At 42.9% G+C, this 14,812-nt stretch overlaps 1 protein-coding gene across 8 annotated transcripts in view; it reads right to left on the bottom strand.

The window, feature by feature from the left end:
* Positions 1-14,812, bottom strand: part of agrn (agrin) — a 256,975-nt gene that overhangs the window by 141,199 nt on the left and 100,964 nt on the right. For all 8 annotated transcript variants that reach the window (XM_083920018.1, XM_083920020.1, XM_083920024.1 and 5 more), the window contains one exon: positions 12,003-12,041. In XM_083920018.1, the coding sequence (XP_083776144.1) occupies positions 12,003-12,041 (39 nt within the window). The remainder of the gene's footprint in view (positions 1-12,002; positions 12,042-14,812) is intronic.

The raw sequence follows: 14,812 nt of genomic DNA, 5'->3' as shown, positions 1-14,812 counted from the left end.
TGGAAGAGACCAGTCCCACCATCTCATACTAGATGGCTAAAAGAGATCATGTTCTATTTAAAGCTTGAAAAGATCAAATTTACATTGAGGGGAGCTGCAAATAAATTTGAAAAAGTGTGGATGCCTTTTCTCTCATATTTTGACAACATTACCCAAATTACAGATTGGGTGGATTCGTAATGTATGGAGTAGTGCCATGAGTACACACTCATGGCACTACTCCATACATTACGAATTCCCTTGTCAGAAAGAGTGGTTTCAATTTGATTTCATTTATTATTATTTATTTTTATTATTATTTTTATTTTATTTTTTTTACTGTATTTTATTTTATTTTAGTATTTACTTATTGTATTATTACTGTTATACTTATTCATTCCTGTGCTATTATAATTATTACTATTAATTTATTTACTTTACTTACTACTTTTATTTATTTTTATTTTTATTTTTGATGTTATTTATATGCATTTAATTGTACATCAAGAGGGGGGGTGGGGTGGGGAGATATTTAGATATTCCAAGGTTGATTTTGTAACTGTCTTTACAATGTAAAAACTCAATAAAAAGAAGTTTAAAAAAAAAAAAAGAATTGTATGCCTCCGAGCTTGTTAATTTTTTTAATCAAATCCAGGATGTTGTCTTGACAGTTGCGTGTTGCAAAACAATGATATAAAACATCTACATTGCTGGAAACTTGCAACAAGCCGGAGTCATGGCAGAAAGAAAGAAGCAGTCCAAAGTGTGGTTTCATTACATTAAGAAAGATGACAACAGAGCAGCTTGTAATGGTGGTTTCTTGTAAGAGTGGAAAAAAAACAGCATTATGCTGAAACATCTTTCTACACAACATAGGCCTTATTCCAGAAATGCCATGTTTTTGACACCCTACACACAAGCGTCACTGCTTCTCAACCGAGCAGCATGCCCGTTAAGGGGATTTTAAACTGCCGTGCAGGAAGTCGCTCTAGTAATGCGTGCAGGCGGCAGAGGGGAAGCAGTTTCGATCACAGCGGTAGGGGTATGTAGCGGCCGTCGCCCAAGTGAATGTGCACGGTTTTTGCTCTGCCTCCCAGAGTTCATGGTGCTGAACTTCTGGTGGTAATGGCCCAGCTGTGTTCAGATTCAGAGAATGAAACAGTTGCATCAAGGGAATTGATTAATAATTGGACCAATGAGCAAAATGGATAATGGCGTTGGTATGTATCTATAAAATCTTATCAATTCCCATCCTTACATGAGCCAGAGTTGCAGTTAATTCCTCCACAGCGGCAGCAGTGCCCCTGTGTTTCCTCCCTCCAAGTGCCATGCATGAGCTACATCCACAACTAATGGACTGAATTAGACACGCACACACTCATTATTCGCAAGAACCCAAACGCATGCATATGAATTTAACATTTCCTACAGACACAAACACACCTGGTAGGTTGTCGCCACGGTTGGGCTGCCTGTGTGTGTGTGTGTGTGTGTGTGTGTAGGGGCAGTGTGTTTACCTTGGGGTTGTAGTTTAGTCCATGGTAATGCCTTTATTTTTGTGAAATGTGTTTGTGCGGTTTTAGAGGGAGTACAGTACAGAGAGGAAATAAAGTGCAAAAGGGATTAAGAAGAGGAATGCACACTCAAAAAGTCTGCAAAACCCTTTTTCCCTCGCACATTAATTTGGCCACTATCACAGCTGATTAAACACAGCTTCAAGCTATCATACAATCACGCAAGAAACTCAAGTACAGTTACAACCATGTCCTTGAATCAAGCTATAGCATCCAGATGAAGTGGTCCGACACTTCATTCTGTGGACATGAAATAAAAGACACTGAAATTATGTGAAAACACATCAACCTGTTGAAGGACTTCTACACTTTGATATTAAGTCTCGAGTTGCTACAGTGAGATAAAGTTTTTGCAGTGTAGTGACAGGGGACAGCTGTGGGAGACGAGAGCTGTCTGACACCAGTGAGAAATGTCTCAGCTAATACACATCACATGTGGAGGGACTCACACTGGATGCCTTGTTTCCTACAAACCTGTGTGTGTGTGTGTGTGTGTGTGTGCATGTGTGCGTGCGTGCGTGCGTGCATGTGTGAGAGAGAGAGACAATGTAATTCCATGTGTGCAGCATGTGTTGAGAGCATGTGTGTGGAGCTCTACGACTGACTGAATTTTAGTGCTTTGCAGTCATTTGATTGATACACAACCCATGCAGCTATACATCAAGCAGCAAGACACAAATAAAACACTCGAGCTCGTGTGCGTGCATGCGTTTGCTTGCAGGTGTGTCAAGAAAAGCTCAACACACGCTCATACGTATCATTACTGGAGTAAAGACACAGTTCTCACACTAGACTGTAACTGCACTTTTTTTCTCCTACTGCCTTTAAAAGGTCCACTCTGGTGGTTTATTATTTCATAAAGCTGGGCAGCTCACAAGAGATGGATTAACACAGACTGGTCCAAACAGAAGCAGAAGGTTGAGATAGCCTGGCTTTTTAGCAGTAGCTTTAAATGCTGTGATACATTGCTGGACTCACTAACCTTTCAGTTAGTTGCCAGGCTGGCAAGCAGGCATTAGCTATTGGTTGCCAAAACCAAAAAATAGTGTTGCCATTTTCAGTCATCTTATATTCTGAGTACCGGTAATTAGGATACTATGCAGTGATACTGCATGCCGGCTTAATAATGAAATATGACAAAAAAGATCCAAAAAATTGTAATCGATCCATCTGTTTTTTGGTCAGTTGAATCATTTTGCATATTTGTTTGTGATGTTGTCGGATTAGTCAAACTTTTCACCCCAAATTTGCTTCAACATTGTCTGTAAAACAAATCTGTGTGCACACGAGTAAACGCATCAATGCAGGTGCAGCATTATCACGTGCAGCATTATCACATGCACCGTTGTCTGGTTCTGGTTGTGACTGTAACAGCAATATTTAAATCACTAATGCAACACATTTTATTTATTTTGGGGTGCGCATTTTACTATTTGTTGTCACTTTGTTTTATATGTTAAAAAGTGTTTGACAAAATCAACAGTTGCCCAAAACTGTTACTTTCGAGTCCTGCATTGTATTTGAAGGCGTTGTTGTTTTATGTACTGTACATGTCCCTATCAAATAAACATTAGAATGAAAGTCCCTATTGGTCAAGCACCAAAAATCCTGAATCCTTCATTTCCCATAATGCAACCGGTTGCATCTTTTCATTAGAACCTCCCTATGTGGTCATTACTTTGAGCTCTGTAGTACTGTGCAGGACAGGTATACTCTCTTTTATGTGTTAAACTGGCAAAGTGCCCCTTTAAAGACTACCACAATCAATCAGTGAAAAACAGATGATATGGATGTTCTAAAATACCAAAATATAAATGTGTTTTTTGTTCTTCTTGTATAATAATTTGCATTATTATTATCCTTGCTGTGAGAACATTTTTTGGATTTGAAAATGTTATAAAATCATTAAATTCTCTCCCCAAAATGTCTTCAAGATGTGTATTTTTTGCAGTGTAATCTTTATCTCTTGCCCTGAAAAAGACAAACTATACACACACGGACACACACACACGGACACACACACACACACACACACACACACACACACACACACACACACACCACACACACACACACACACACACACACACACACACACACACACACACACACACACACACACACACACACACACACACACACACACACACACACACACACACACACACACACACACACACACACACACACACATACACACACATACACACACACACACTGTTAGCCTTCAGTGACACCAACCCCTCATTATAGAGTTACCGAGTGTGCTCGGGTGCATGAGACTCCAGTGAAAAACAGATATACACACACACACACCAGCCTGCCTGCCTGTTGGCTGATTATGGGAACCTTTGACATTCATTGGACTTTTTTTTTTGTGGCCATCGCATTACATGAATGTGGAGACTTAGTATTCACACAACATAAAAACTGCTCAAATGAGCAAATTACAGAGCTACGCGCAGATCCAGGCACACACGTTCATATGCTGTTTACAATCAAGAAAAGCACAATAACTTCCATCTTTCTTTCTCTCCAAAAATAAACACAGCAGCTAAATTGTACAAATTGTTGACAATTCTTCACTGTATTTCTATTTCTCTCCTCTTCCTCTCTTATTATGGAAATGAGCCAGCATGCAGATGTGTGCGGTTGTTGGAATACTAAGCGCATATCTATTTGTTCTCTCTGGTACACACACTCGGGGGTGTATGGCTAAAGAACTGAGGGCGGTATAATGTAATGATGAGTTAAATGCATGGGGAGTGAACAAAACAATATACAGACAAAGCCAGCCTGGGGAAAATTAATTCCCCTCATTTGCACAAAACATCCTTTTTGCTCATGTAAACTATTCCCTCACAGACAGACAGATGCAGTAGACAGATAGATCGGAGCTGTTTTCTTCCTCGCCACAGTGATTGGTTGGAAAATTCAACGACAACGGGGAAGAGGAGCTTTGTCACTGATGAATTTTATTTTCAACTGAACGGCTGGCTATCTCCACAGCCGACCATTTAAACCCCAATCATATTTTCCATATCCGAGTCTGCAACTCAAATTAATGACTCTGTCATACTCTGCACGCACATGCAAGCATCGACAGTGCACATATGTGGAACACGTCCATGTACACAGACACTGTGCAGAGCCACATGCAGGTCCACTAGCTCCAGCAGAGTTATGAGTTGTGTAAGTATCCTTTATATCTTCTAGTAAAAGTTTTAACCTTTATTAGATATGACAACTGAATTCTACTTTTTTTGGTTATGCATGTGAATGCATCACTGGAGGGATTTATTTTTCCTTTTGTAGTGCAGGGGGTAAAAAAGCCTTAAAGAAAACAAATCTTGATACAAGACCAAGAAGGATGTTTTTCTTTGAGCAAACACATTACCATTAAATATGAAATTTATTAGGACGCTATCCTAAGATGTCAGCAGAAGAGGCTGGTTTAACACATGCAATATCTGTATATTGATACATTTACTTAGACAGAGTCATCTATATCTTTAAGTGGAACTTTGTATTCAGCACTGAGGAAAGTTATGAGGTCCTGAGTCGGCAGATTGTGAGAGGAATTATTACCGAAAAATGATTCAGGGTTTAATTTAAAAAATGAGGCGCATATGTAAAATAACATTTACACGGTATCTGAAAGGGTTTTGTCTGCCTCATTTCCGTGACGACTCAGTGGCTCCGATGTGTTCACATGAGTGAATCCAGGTCCAGCGGAGGAGGAAACCAGTAATCACAAACTCAGCAATTCCAGAACACACATACACACACACACACACTAATACGTCACAGTCTGTGTGTGTGTCTGTGTTAACAGGGTGAGTGAGATTCCCTGCACAGTGGAGATGGAGCAAATGAATTATGAATCGACTGTTTAACACATCAGAAGTATGGGGCTCCAATGAGAGTCCATTGGCTGGACAGCCACAGCCAGCTGCACATCTGGTTGCCATGACAACAAGGGCTGTAACGGGTGGTGTATTCATACTGAACCATCCCGGGTACAGGGGTCCGTTGCGCAGCTGCACACAGAATATACGGTGTGCAGCACTCCCGTAATATGGAACCAGAGTTTAACTTTTAGCTGGACATCATTTTGCAACATTCGCTAAGCTGATCACAACAGGCTGATTGGTGTGCTAATCAGTCACACACTATGGCAGGGGCAAATGAAAAGGTAGAGCTGGAAGACCTGCCCGCAGGTTGTGTATAATAACTAAGACAAGGCAAGACAGGGAGTGTCAGCTCCGACGGCATCATCAAGATGTGCCGATCACTGGGATGATGAATGTTTGGGTGCTTTGAATGTTTAAACATGTTCAAATAAAACCACGGTGGAAGTGAAAGACTCATCCTAATTTCATTTTTTTATTATTATTATTTTAATATTTCTATTTATTTTTGTATTTTCACTTTCACAGTATCACAGATGTTTTTCCAGTGTTATAGCCTATTGCCCTTTAGGAAAGTGTTTGTACAGTGTGATACACAATCATTTTAAATGTTCCTTGTTTTTAAATGAAAATAGTTTATCAGAGTTTCCAGTGGGCCTGCTGGGGGATTGTGTATGTGTTTGACACTTCAACTACTGTTATACACTGCAACATATAAAAATATCGAATCTGATTGTTTACTTGCACTACCCAACTTGCACCAAACCGTGACTCCTAAACCAGGGTGCGAACTAATCTGTGTGTCTGTGTGTGTGTGTGTGTGTGTGTGTGTGTGTGTGTGTGTGTGTGTGTGTGTGTGTGTGTCAGATTGAGGGCAGAAGGTTCAGAACGGATAGTTTCCTGCCCTCCCTGTGCATGACCCTCCAATGAACACAGGCAGCAAATTTATCACACATACTTAAAAAGGAACACACACACACACACACACACACACACACACACACACACACACACACACACACACACACACACACACACACACAGGAACACAATGCACATACACAGCTACATTCAAACAGCAAACGCAGACATGGAAACTGTAAAATCGGATGTTCAGGGCCCTGTAATGTGTGTGTGTGTGTGTGTGTGTGTGTGTGTGTGTGTGTGTGTGTGTGTGTGTGTGTGTGTGTGTGTGTGTGTGTGTGTGTGTGTTAGTGCATGCGTGTTCTTGTGTGCCGGGTTCAACTGCAATCTGCACACAGTGTTTCTAGCTGAGTGAAGAAAAACAAGGAGCAAGGGGTGAGTAAGAGTGTGTGCATGTGTGTGTGTGTGTGTGTGTGTGTATGTTGTCAGCACAGAGCAAAACGCTCCGATAACTCCCACTTCTTAATGGGGAAAACACTGAACGTGATTCAGGACTCGGATATTAGCAGGAAATCACGGCGTAATATTGTTCAGCAACATGTTGACAAGACACGCCACTTATTTTCCTCTTTAATTCCTAATTAAAAGCCCGACAATGACATTAGTCGTACTGTTCTTTCCTGTCATTGCCACCCAACAATTAAATGAACATGTACCATCAAGCTTTGAAATGGAATGACAAGTGAGGGCCAGTTTAAAATAACTTGCTGCTGTGTTAATGAGAAGGAATGAATGACGCGACCTTTTGCTGGTGCTGAATGGCCACCGTCAACATGCAAAGAACATAGAGAGCTCATTTAAAGTGACACTGGTCCGTTCTGCAAGCTAATTACTTCCAATATATGAAAAAGAGCTGAAGATGGGTGGGCTTTTCAACCGTCCGCCAGCACCTTCATGCTGAGCGATGAGGGTAGCCCTCATCGCTCAGCACTGAGCGATGACACACCAGACTGACATCTTTGAGCAGCGAGAAACTATTAATTAGCTTGCACGGATTCATACTGTCGATGGGGTTTTGTTGATCCCCCTGATGTCATTCTTTCTATTTCATTTCTGAGGCTCGTGATAACTGAAAATTTGCTTCATTTTTCGATTTTATTGTTTATTTCTTAATCCCTTGCTCTGCCATGAAAGAAATAGCTGGTACAAAGTTTGGAGGAATTTACTGTGCGACTAATGAGGCAAAATAAAAAAGTTGCCATCAAAGGAAGCTTTCATCAGTGTGGACGTATATCCATGAGTGAAATACGTGCTACAAAACGTTTGTGGGTGTATGTCTGAGCAGTCATTGCTGTTGGCTAGCAGACCGATGCTGCAGGTTTTTTCTTTCTCAATTCTGACCGGAGCATGTGACCTTTGTCATCATATCCATATCCGCATATTGTGGAGTGCTTCGTGGTAAACTGGAGGGCACACTGGAGGGGCTAGGTAAGTTATGGGAGGTGTACAAAGACAGACAGCACAAACGTTCTGCTTTTAAACATACATATGGCAACAAGAGGACATTTAAAAAGCAGACTTTAAGCAGATACGTGGATTGCACTACTCCAGCTCACACGTCTGTCTGGCTTCTGCGTAACAGAGAGGCCTAATGCCGACAAATCAGACTTTTCTAACAGGGATGTCGGCTGGCAGCTTCCAGATCGCAGCCTCAGATAGCTCAGCCTGCTGTCCGTCCACATCAAACAACCGTTGATCCTTACAAGGCCCGAGGTCCGGGGAACCTGCATCAACAATCCGCAGGAGTTGCTCAGCAGCCGGGGGACACTTCAAAGCAAACCCGCATTGCTAACTGTGTCAATAATTGCACAATTAATGGCACCCTCGCGTCTTTCTGACTAATATTTCCGTTTTCCTCTCTTTGGACTTCTGCTTCTAACCTATCGTGAGAGATGAATACTGGGTAAACTGATGTGAGGTGCGGCGAGTGCAAGTGGGGATGCCATCGATGTCAGATGGTTAGACGTGGGGGTTGACAAGACTAGGGTTATTCCTTCAGCCTTCACCTTTGTTTTATGAAAACACAGCACTTACTGAGCCCTTCGGAGGCTCACATAGGCACCTGCGTGAGCCCACAGACACAAAGCGAGACAGGCTACCCTGACCAAAATGAGGATCCAGAGTTCAGCTGTGCAATTTGAAAGTGTGTACTTTAAAAGGCCAACAAACTTTACTGTTGATAAAGTCAAGGCTGCAAACTGCCTCCACAATTGTGGGCTAACAAGCTGCTCCCTGTTAAAAGCCAGACATGACAGCTCTTCTGTGAAACTGTAATCCTGGAGATGCAGCCTTATACTGTACCTTTTGATATCTTGATGTGAGACATTCTCAGCCAGTAACCCCACCCCGGCTAAAAGATGAGGTAGATATTTTTGCCTCCGTTGTGTGAAATCGATGATGTGAAATGATTTAATTAAGATAGGCCGAGGAGCCATAATTAATTCTGCCTCTCTCCGAGTTAGGCTTACTGTCAAGAACACAGGGAAGGGCTCCAGCAGGATAAATCACAGGAGAGTTGTGTGTGTGTGTGTGTGTGTGTGTGTGTGTGTGTGTGTGTGTGTGTGTGTGTGTGTGTGTGTGTGTGTGTGTGTGTGTGTGTGTGTGTGTGTGTGTGGTGTGTGTGTGTGTGTGTGTGTGTGTGTGTGTGTGGGGGGGGGGGGGTTACTTAGTTACTGTATTCTTCCAGAGCTGACAGATATTTATGTCAATTCTTTAGGAAGAGGGAGTGTAAGTGAGCCCGCTGGCACTTCTTTTAGGCGTCCCACCATCTCAGATCAAAGCAGTCCAGGAGTTTATTTGCCTTGTCAGTAAGGAGCATCCTCTGGAGAACTCTCGGTGACAAATGTGAAATTGAGGGATTCACACGAATGGGCTCCTGCCAGGCCGGCTGTACTGGAGACGGCTACAGTCACAGCAGACCTCATTACACTTACTTTCTTTTGAGTCTCTGGCTTATTTTGGATCATGTTTGGCCAGTGTTAAGTCACCTAAAGTTGTAAAAGGGTGAAATGAAGCTGAGATGAACCTGATAGCTCCAGGGAGCCGTCTACACTTGGTTTTCCTCTCAGCCTGAAGTCCTTGAGAGAGAGCTCAAGAGGTGAATCTGTTCTGTGTCCTTGTTCAATTACAACTAGATTTGCCATAAATCGTATGACATAAATAGCTGCTGATGCTATTCCTTTATCTCTAATAATAATAAAAAAAACTACCACAGATTGGATCTCCTCCTTCCTTTGCCCTTAACCATTGCACAACCATGATTTCTCTGCATGTGACAACTGGGGTTTGTTCAACAAGCAATTCTCAGAGTCGACCCCTCTAGAAAGTCCATTACTAATCCTTCTAAACCTTCTAGCTTCATCCAAAACATGCCACGACTGTTTTATTATCAGGGGACGACAGGCAATAATGAGCGTGGCTTGAGCCAAGCGACTGCTGCTTTGAGCTTTTAAAGAAAAAAGGCCTAATTAGAGGCTGCTTTGTGACTTCTGCCACTTTTTTTGACTGGTGATTATAGGCCATTCCCTTGGGAGGATACGTCAGCTATTTGCGGGTGGCATAAACCATAAATATCATCTAAGAGCTTTGCTTATGTTGTGCAAAACCTGCATTTTTCCCCAGCGACTCCCAAGATTCTCTCGCTCTAATTTGCAGAACAAATTCCTTTACTTCCTGCAGAATCTCCCCGCGCTAATAAGGACGTCTCATCAACGGCTGTTCGGAGACAAATTAGGCTTAAAAATGCAGAGTGCTTGGTATCTTGTCTGTGATTTCCTGTAATGAAGTACTAGGAAACAGAGCGTCCTTGGCACTGAGGACAAGTTCAGTAGAACAAGGCCTGCACTCTTTGGAGCCCATTTGACTAATGGCAAAGCAATATTAGCCTTCTGCCGGTCTAGAGCATCTTCTAATCGCCCCTCCACCTCTACTGAAACTAAGCATCTCCAAAAAAGTGGGCTACTGTCTTATTGGGCCAACTCTAATTGTCTCACTAATCTCTCCAGCGTTAAATGACCCGGAGAAACTGCGTCCCACAGGGCAGGCTTACCCCGCTGATAGGAGACTTTGCCTTTTGTTTTGCTTGGCATATTAAAACAGCATTGGCTGCTGGTGTAAAGCCTACAGAACTATTGGAAATGTAATTAAGGGCTAGCAGCAGCTTTTTAATGGTTGACTAGTGCAGAAACAAACTGTGCCCCTCAGACAGCAAAAACTTTAATACATGGGAAATGAGTGGCTCAATCGATAAGCAGGGTGTTATTTCTTTTGTAGGTGGAAACTCAATGAAAGACAGAAATGGACTGCTTCGCTGCCGGCAAAATGTTTCTCATTTTCCCAGGGGAGAGACAAATTTTATGGCAATATTTGCTTTAAAAAACAACAACTAGAAGACCCCTCTATAACTAAGAAATAGGATAATTTCTCTAGTCAATTTCATCTGCCATTAAAACAAAAACAATAGTGGCTGTAAACTTCGCTGGCTCAAATTAAATCCCCATTTTTTTGTGATGTGAGGCACGAAAGAGATAAATAGACATGCTCGTACACTCCTCAGGTGAGGCAGAGTTGAGAAATGCTCCAATCAAGTACAATTATTTGTTGGAGCCAAACGCCGCAGCCATTTCACATCGACAGTGAAGAGCCCATTGTCCTGACTCCGCCAGACAATCACATTCATCAGAAACCACCTCTAATGTGATACATTTTTTTAAACTGACATCTTTAGCGAACCGCTTCTGCAAACAAGCTGGCCTATAGGGCGAGTGATTGAGCAATTACCAGGAACAGATTCACAAAGCCCCCACTGTTGCCTTTTGTCCCTGACATCAGCTGGCCGGCTGGGATCATTAAGAACGCTTTCTCCTTGTGTTCTCTCCCTTCAAACTTTTGACTTTGTAGCCCGAACACAAGCAGGGCAACACACCTTCAGACCTAGTAGGAGTCCATCTCTGGCTGTCTGTCAGTGCTGTGCAGTAAAAAGAAAATACAACACCAAAGTCTATCAAACACTGTCTCACTGTGCTGCCTCTGATAAATATTCATGATAGCAGCTTGAAAACCAGCTGTTTTCCTCCAATTAAAGCTTGCCGAGTTCCACGGTTTTGGGTAAAAGTTGTGGCTTCTTTAATTAACAGCTCACGTTACAGGGCCGGGAAACAATGGGCAGCACCCATTGCAGAGATTTATGTGTGGGATTGGACGAAAACATGTTGGCGAACAGGTGAGGTGATGGTGCTGCTCTGCGCTCCCGGCCTACAAACCTCAGGTAATGTGAATAACCCAGGGAAAAGGGGGGAGGGGTTATCCTATTAGACCCTATCAGAAGGATGTGAATGCTGCTGTGGTAACAGGTATTGAACATCGGCCCAACTAGCTGTGCGGAGCAGATGAAATCAAGTCATCAAAAGATCTGCCTCACATCAAAGCCCTGCGCAGACCTGGCCACGTGCCCGCCATACTAAAGATGTGTCGAGACAAAAAGCGGAGCAGCCAGATCTGGCAAAGCACACAGACGGCTGGACTCTTCAAAGGCAAAGGCCGGCCGTCTAAGGTACGACCACAAAACAACAGTGGTCAACTAAGGCGAGCAGACAGAAAACCACAGAGGACTTACCATCAGGAGGCTGGGCCGGTGTGAAATGGGGAGGTTTGTCTGAAAGAGATAAAAGAGAAAGAGAGAGGTTTTTAGTTTAGGGGAGACTCACAGCCTTCCCAGGGGTGCACACCGAGTAATTGAGTTACTACCCTGCAGGAACTCGGCTGAGCTAATTGACAGGAGTATATTTCAGCGATGGCAGTATCATCATTGTTTTGCCATTCATTGTTTCAACTGTCGTCTAATCCCAAACCACACAGCAGGACTTCTGATATAGTAAGAGCACACTGAAAACACACAGGAAGGGGTCCGCTTTTGTTTTGGGCTGAAAAGAACAAGATGGATAAGATTTGAAATTCCACAGCAGTGATGACATACGGTTGATGAGTGAAAAACGTACTCAGTCCCCCACCCCCCGGCGACCATATGTAGAATAAATCAGATCCCCTCTCCAATGACATCATCCTATTCTCCCGGTCAACACCCAGCAGACGATGACATAAGGCCTGCCTGTTTGTGGGAACCATAAAACAGGACCTGTAGTGTTGAATGACTGAGTATGGAGTAACACTCAGGGGAACCTCATGCAACCCGAGTCTTTTGCAGTTTTGACACCATAATTTGTAAAAAATGAAGACAATCTTGACCAAGCATATAAAAGGATCAATAACAGTTTATGTTATCGAGGTGCCTGGAGAACATGTAGTTGCTTTTACATTGTTTAGCAGGGACATTGTTAGTGACTAAACAAAAACTAAGCACAAACAGAATTAGAGCTGCAACTAACATTTATTTTGTATCCTTGCTTAATCAGATTTTTTTTGATTACACCATTGATTGTTTAGGCCACAAAATGCCGTAAAATAGTGAAAAAGCAATTTCCCAGAGCCTTAGGGGGCGTCTTCAAATTGCTTATATTGTCCGACAAACAAACCAAAGCATATTTAATTTACACTCTAAAAAAAGAGAGGGAGAAAAGCAGCAAATTCTCACATTTAAGAAGCTGGAACTAGAAAATCTTTTTGTTGGCTAAAAAATTGATCAACCTATTCAAGTTGTGCTACATTTTTTTTGTTGACTGGCTAAATGACAAACGAATCATGTCAGCAGTGAACAGAAAACATCAAGTGGGATATTTGCCTGTTGGTTAGCTTGGCAGTTATGTAAAGTTTATATAGATACCATAGACACATGGCTCTCTATAATACAAAGCTTAAGCAGGGTAAGAAGTCACCCATTACGCAAAAAAATAGCCATCACGTTCTGATCTACAGAAATGATTTTGGTGACACCTTTTACAAGGAAACGTCACCAAATGGTGGATCTCACAAACAAGATGTGTTTCTTGAAGGCCATCATGACAAACTCACTCACAGTGTACCGGAGCGCTGGAGTACCAAGCATAACCCAGCCAAAAAAACATCTGAACTCTCCTAGACAACTCGGCTGCCTGACTCACTAAGCAGAGCTGCGATGAGTTGTCAGAGCTGTCTGCACCGAACCTACACGTACAGAAAGGATGTGCAGCCACCCAGCCATCTCTCCAATTGTCTCTGCACTGTGAGGGATAATGAGGAAGTTAAAACACATCACATCAATTACACAGCTAACGCATTTTTTCCAGGGCTCCGTCAACCACAACATGGAAGCCTTTCTCAGGACGTCTGTGATACCCGTCGGCGTCCCAAGACACAGCTGAGTTTTAAATTTAGGCTCACTTAAAATTGCTTGTCAACAGCCGGGGCTTCAGGGGGGAGACTGAGAAAAAAAAGTGTGTGTTAGAGAGAAAAAATGAGGCGAGGGGAGAGGAGAGGCGAGGCTGGTGCTGGAGGTGAATAATGAAGTGTCGGCTGAAGCTGTTTCCCAGTCAGTCATGACGGTAACTGATTTCCATCTGGGGGGGATTTCACGAGAACATATAAAACGAGCGAAACAGAAATTGGCATGAGGAAAATATAGAAGTTCTGCTGAGAGTGTAAAGGAGCGCACACAAAAACAGACATCCACACAGGCTGTAGCTCCCTGTCACATTTGTAAGCATACCAGAGCACACACAAACACACACACACACACGCACACTGTCGCACAAGGGGGATCAGAAAGCGCCTGACAGAGAAGGTGGCGTACAGAGTAGCGGGTGGCGCTAAACGATTTCATCACATTTCCATAATGAAAGGACAAGATAAGGTCTTTCCATAAACATATCAGTGCATCCCATCTCCCTTTGCATCTGGCAAAGCCTGAGAGTGCCTGTGCCCATGTGAATGTCAGAACATGGCCATCATTCACCCTATATCTTCAGCAAATCAATATGTGTCTGACTGTGACATTTAGCCATGTGCAGGAAGAAAAGAGGGTGTGTGTGTCACTGAATGTGTGTCATATTTCTAGCGGCGTGGTTGATGTATAGTTACACAGAATGATAAATCGAGAGTGTCTGTGTGTGGGCCCTGTTGGCAGGTTTTTGGGGGGGATACTGTGTGCTGTGCTGTGCTGTGGGTGTGTGTGTGTGTGTGTGTGTGTGTGTGTGTGTGTGTGTGTGTGTGTGTGTGTGTGGACATGCTTCACCCCATATGGTGGCAATCGAAATAGTGAATATGTGGCTCCTCTAACACTCCTCCTCCCATCACACATATATACACATCACCACGACCAGCACCATCCTACCCAGCTGCCCTTGTGGCCACATGGCGAGGACTCTTGGCAGCCTTAAAGAGCCCCCTTTCATTCCATCAGTTCCCCAGTGCACATCTTTTTTTCACTCAGTCATCCGAGAGGTGAAGATTGGCCCGCTTTAACTCAGTTTGCATTAAATCTAATGGGATCTG

The sequence above is a fragment of the Echiichthys vipera genome (genome assembly GCF_963691815.1).
Source record: "Echiichthys vipera genome assembly, chromosome: 9".
NCBI lineage: Eukaryota > Metazoa > Chordata > Actinopteri > Perciformes > Trachinidae > Echiichthys > Echiichthys vipera.
Note: the sequence above shows the minus strand (reverse complement) of the source record. Positions and strands in the feature narration are given on the sequence as shown.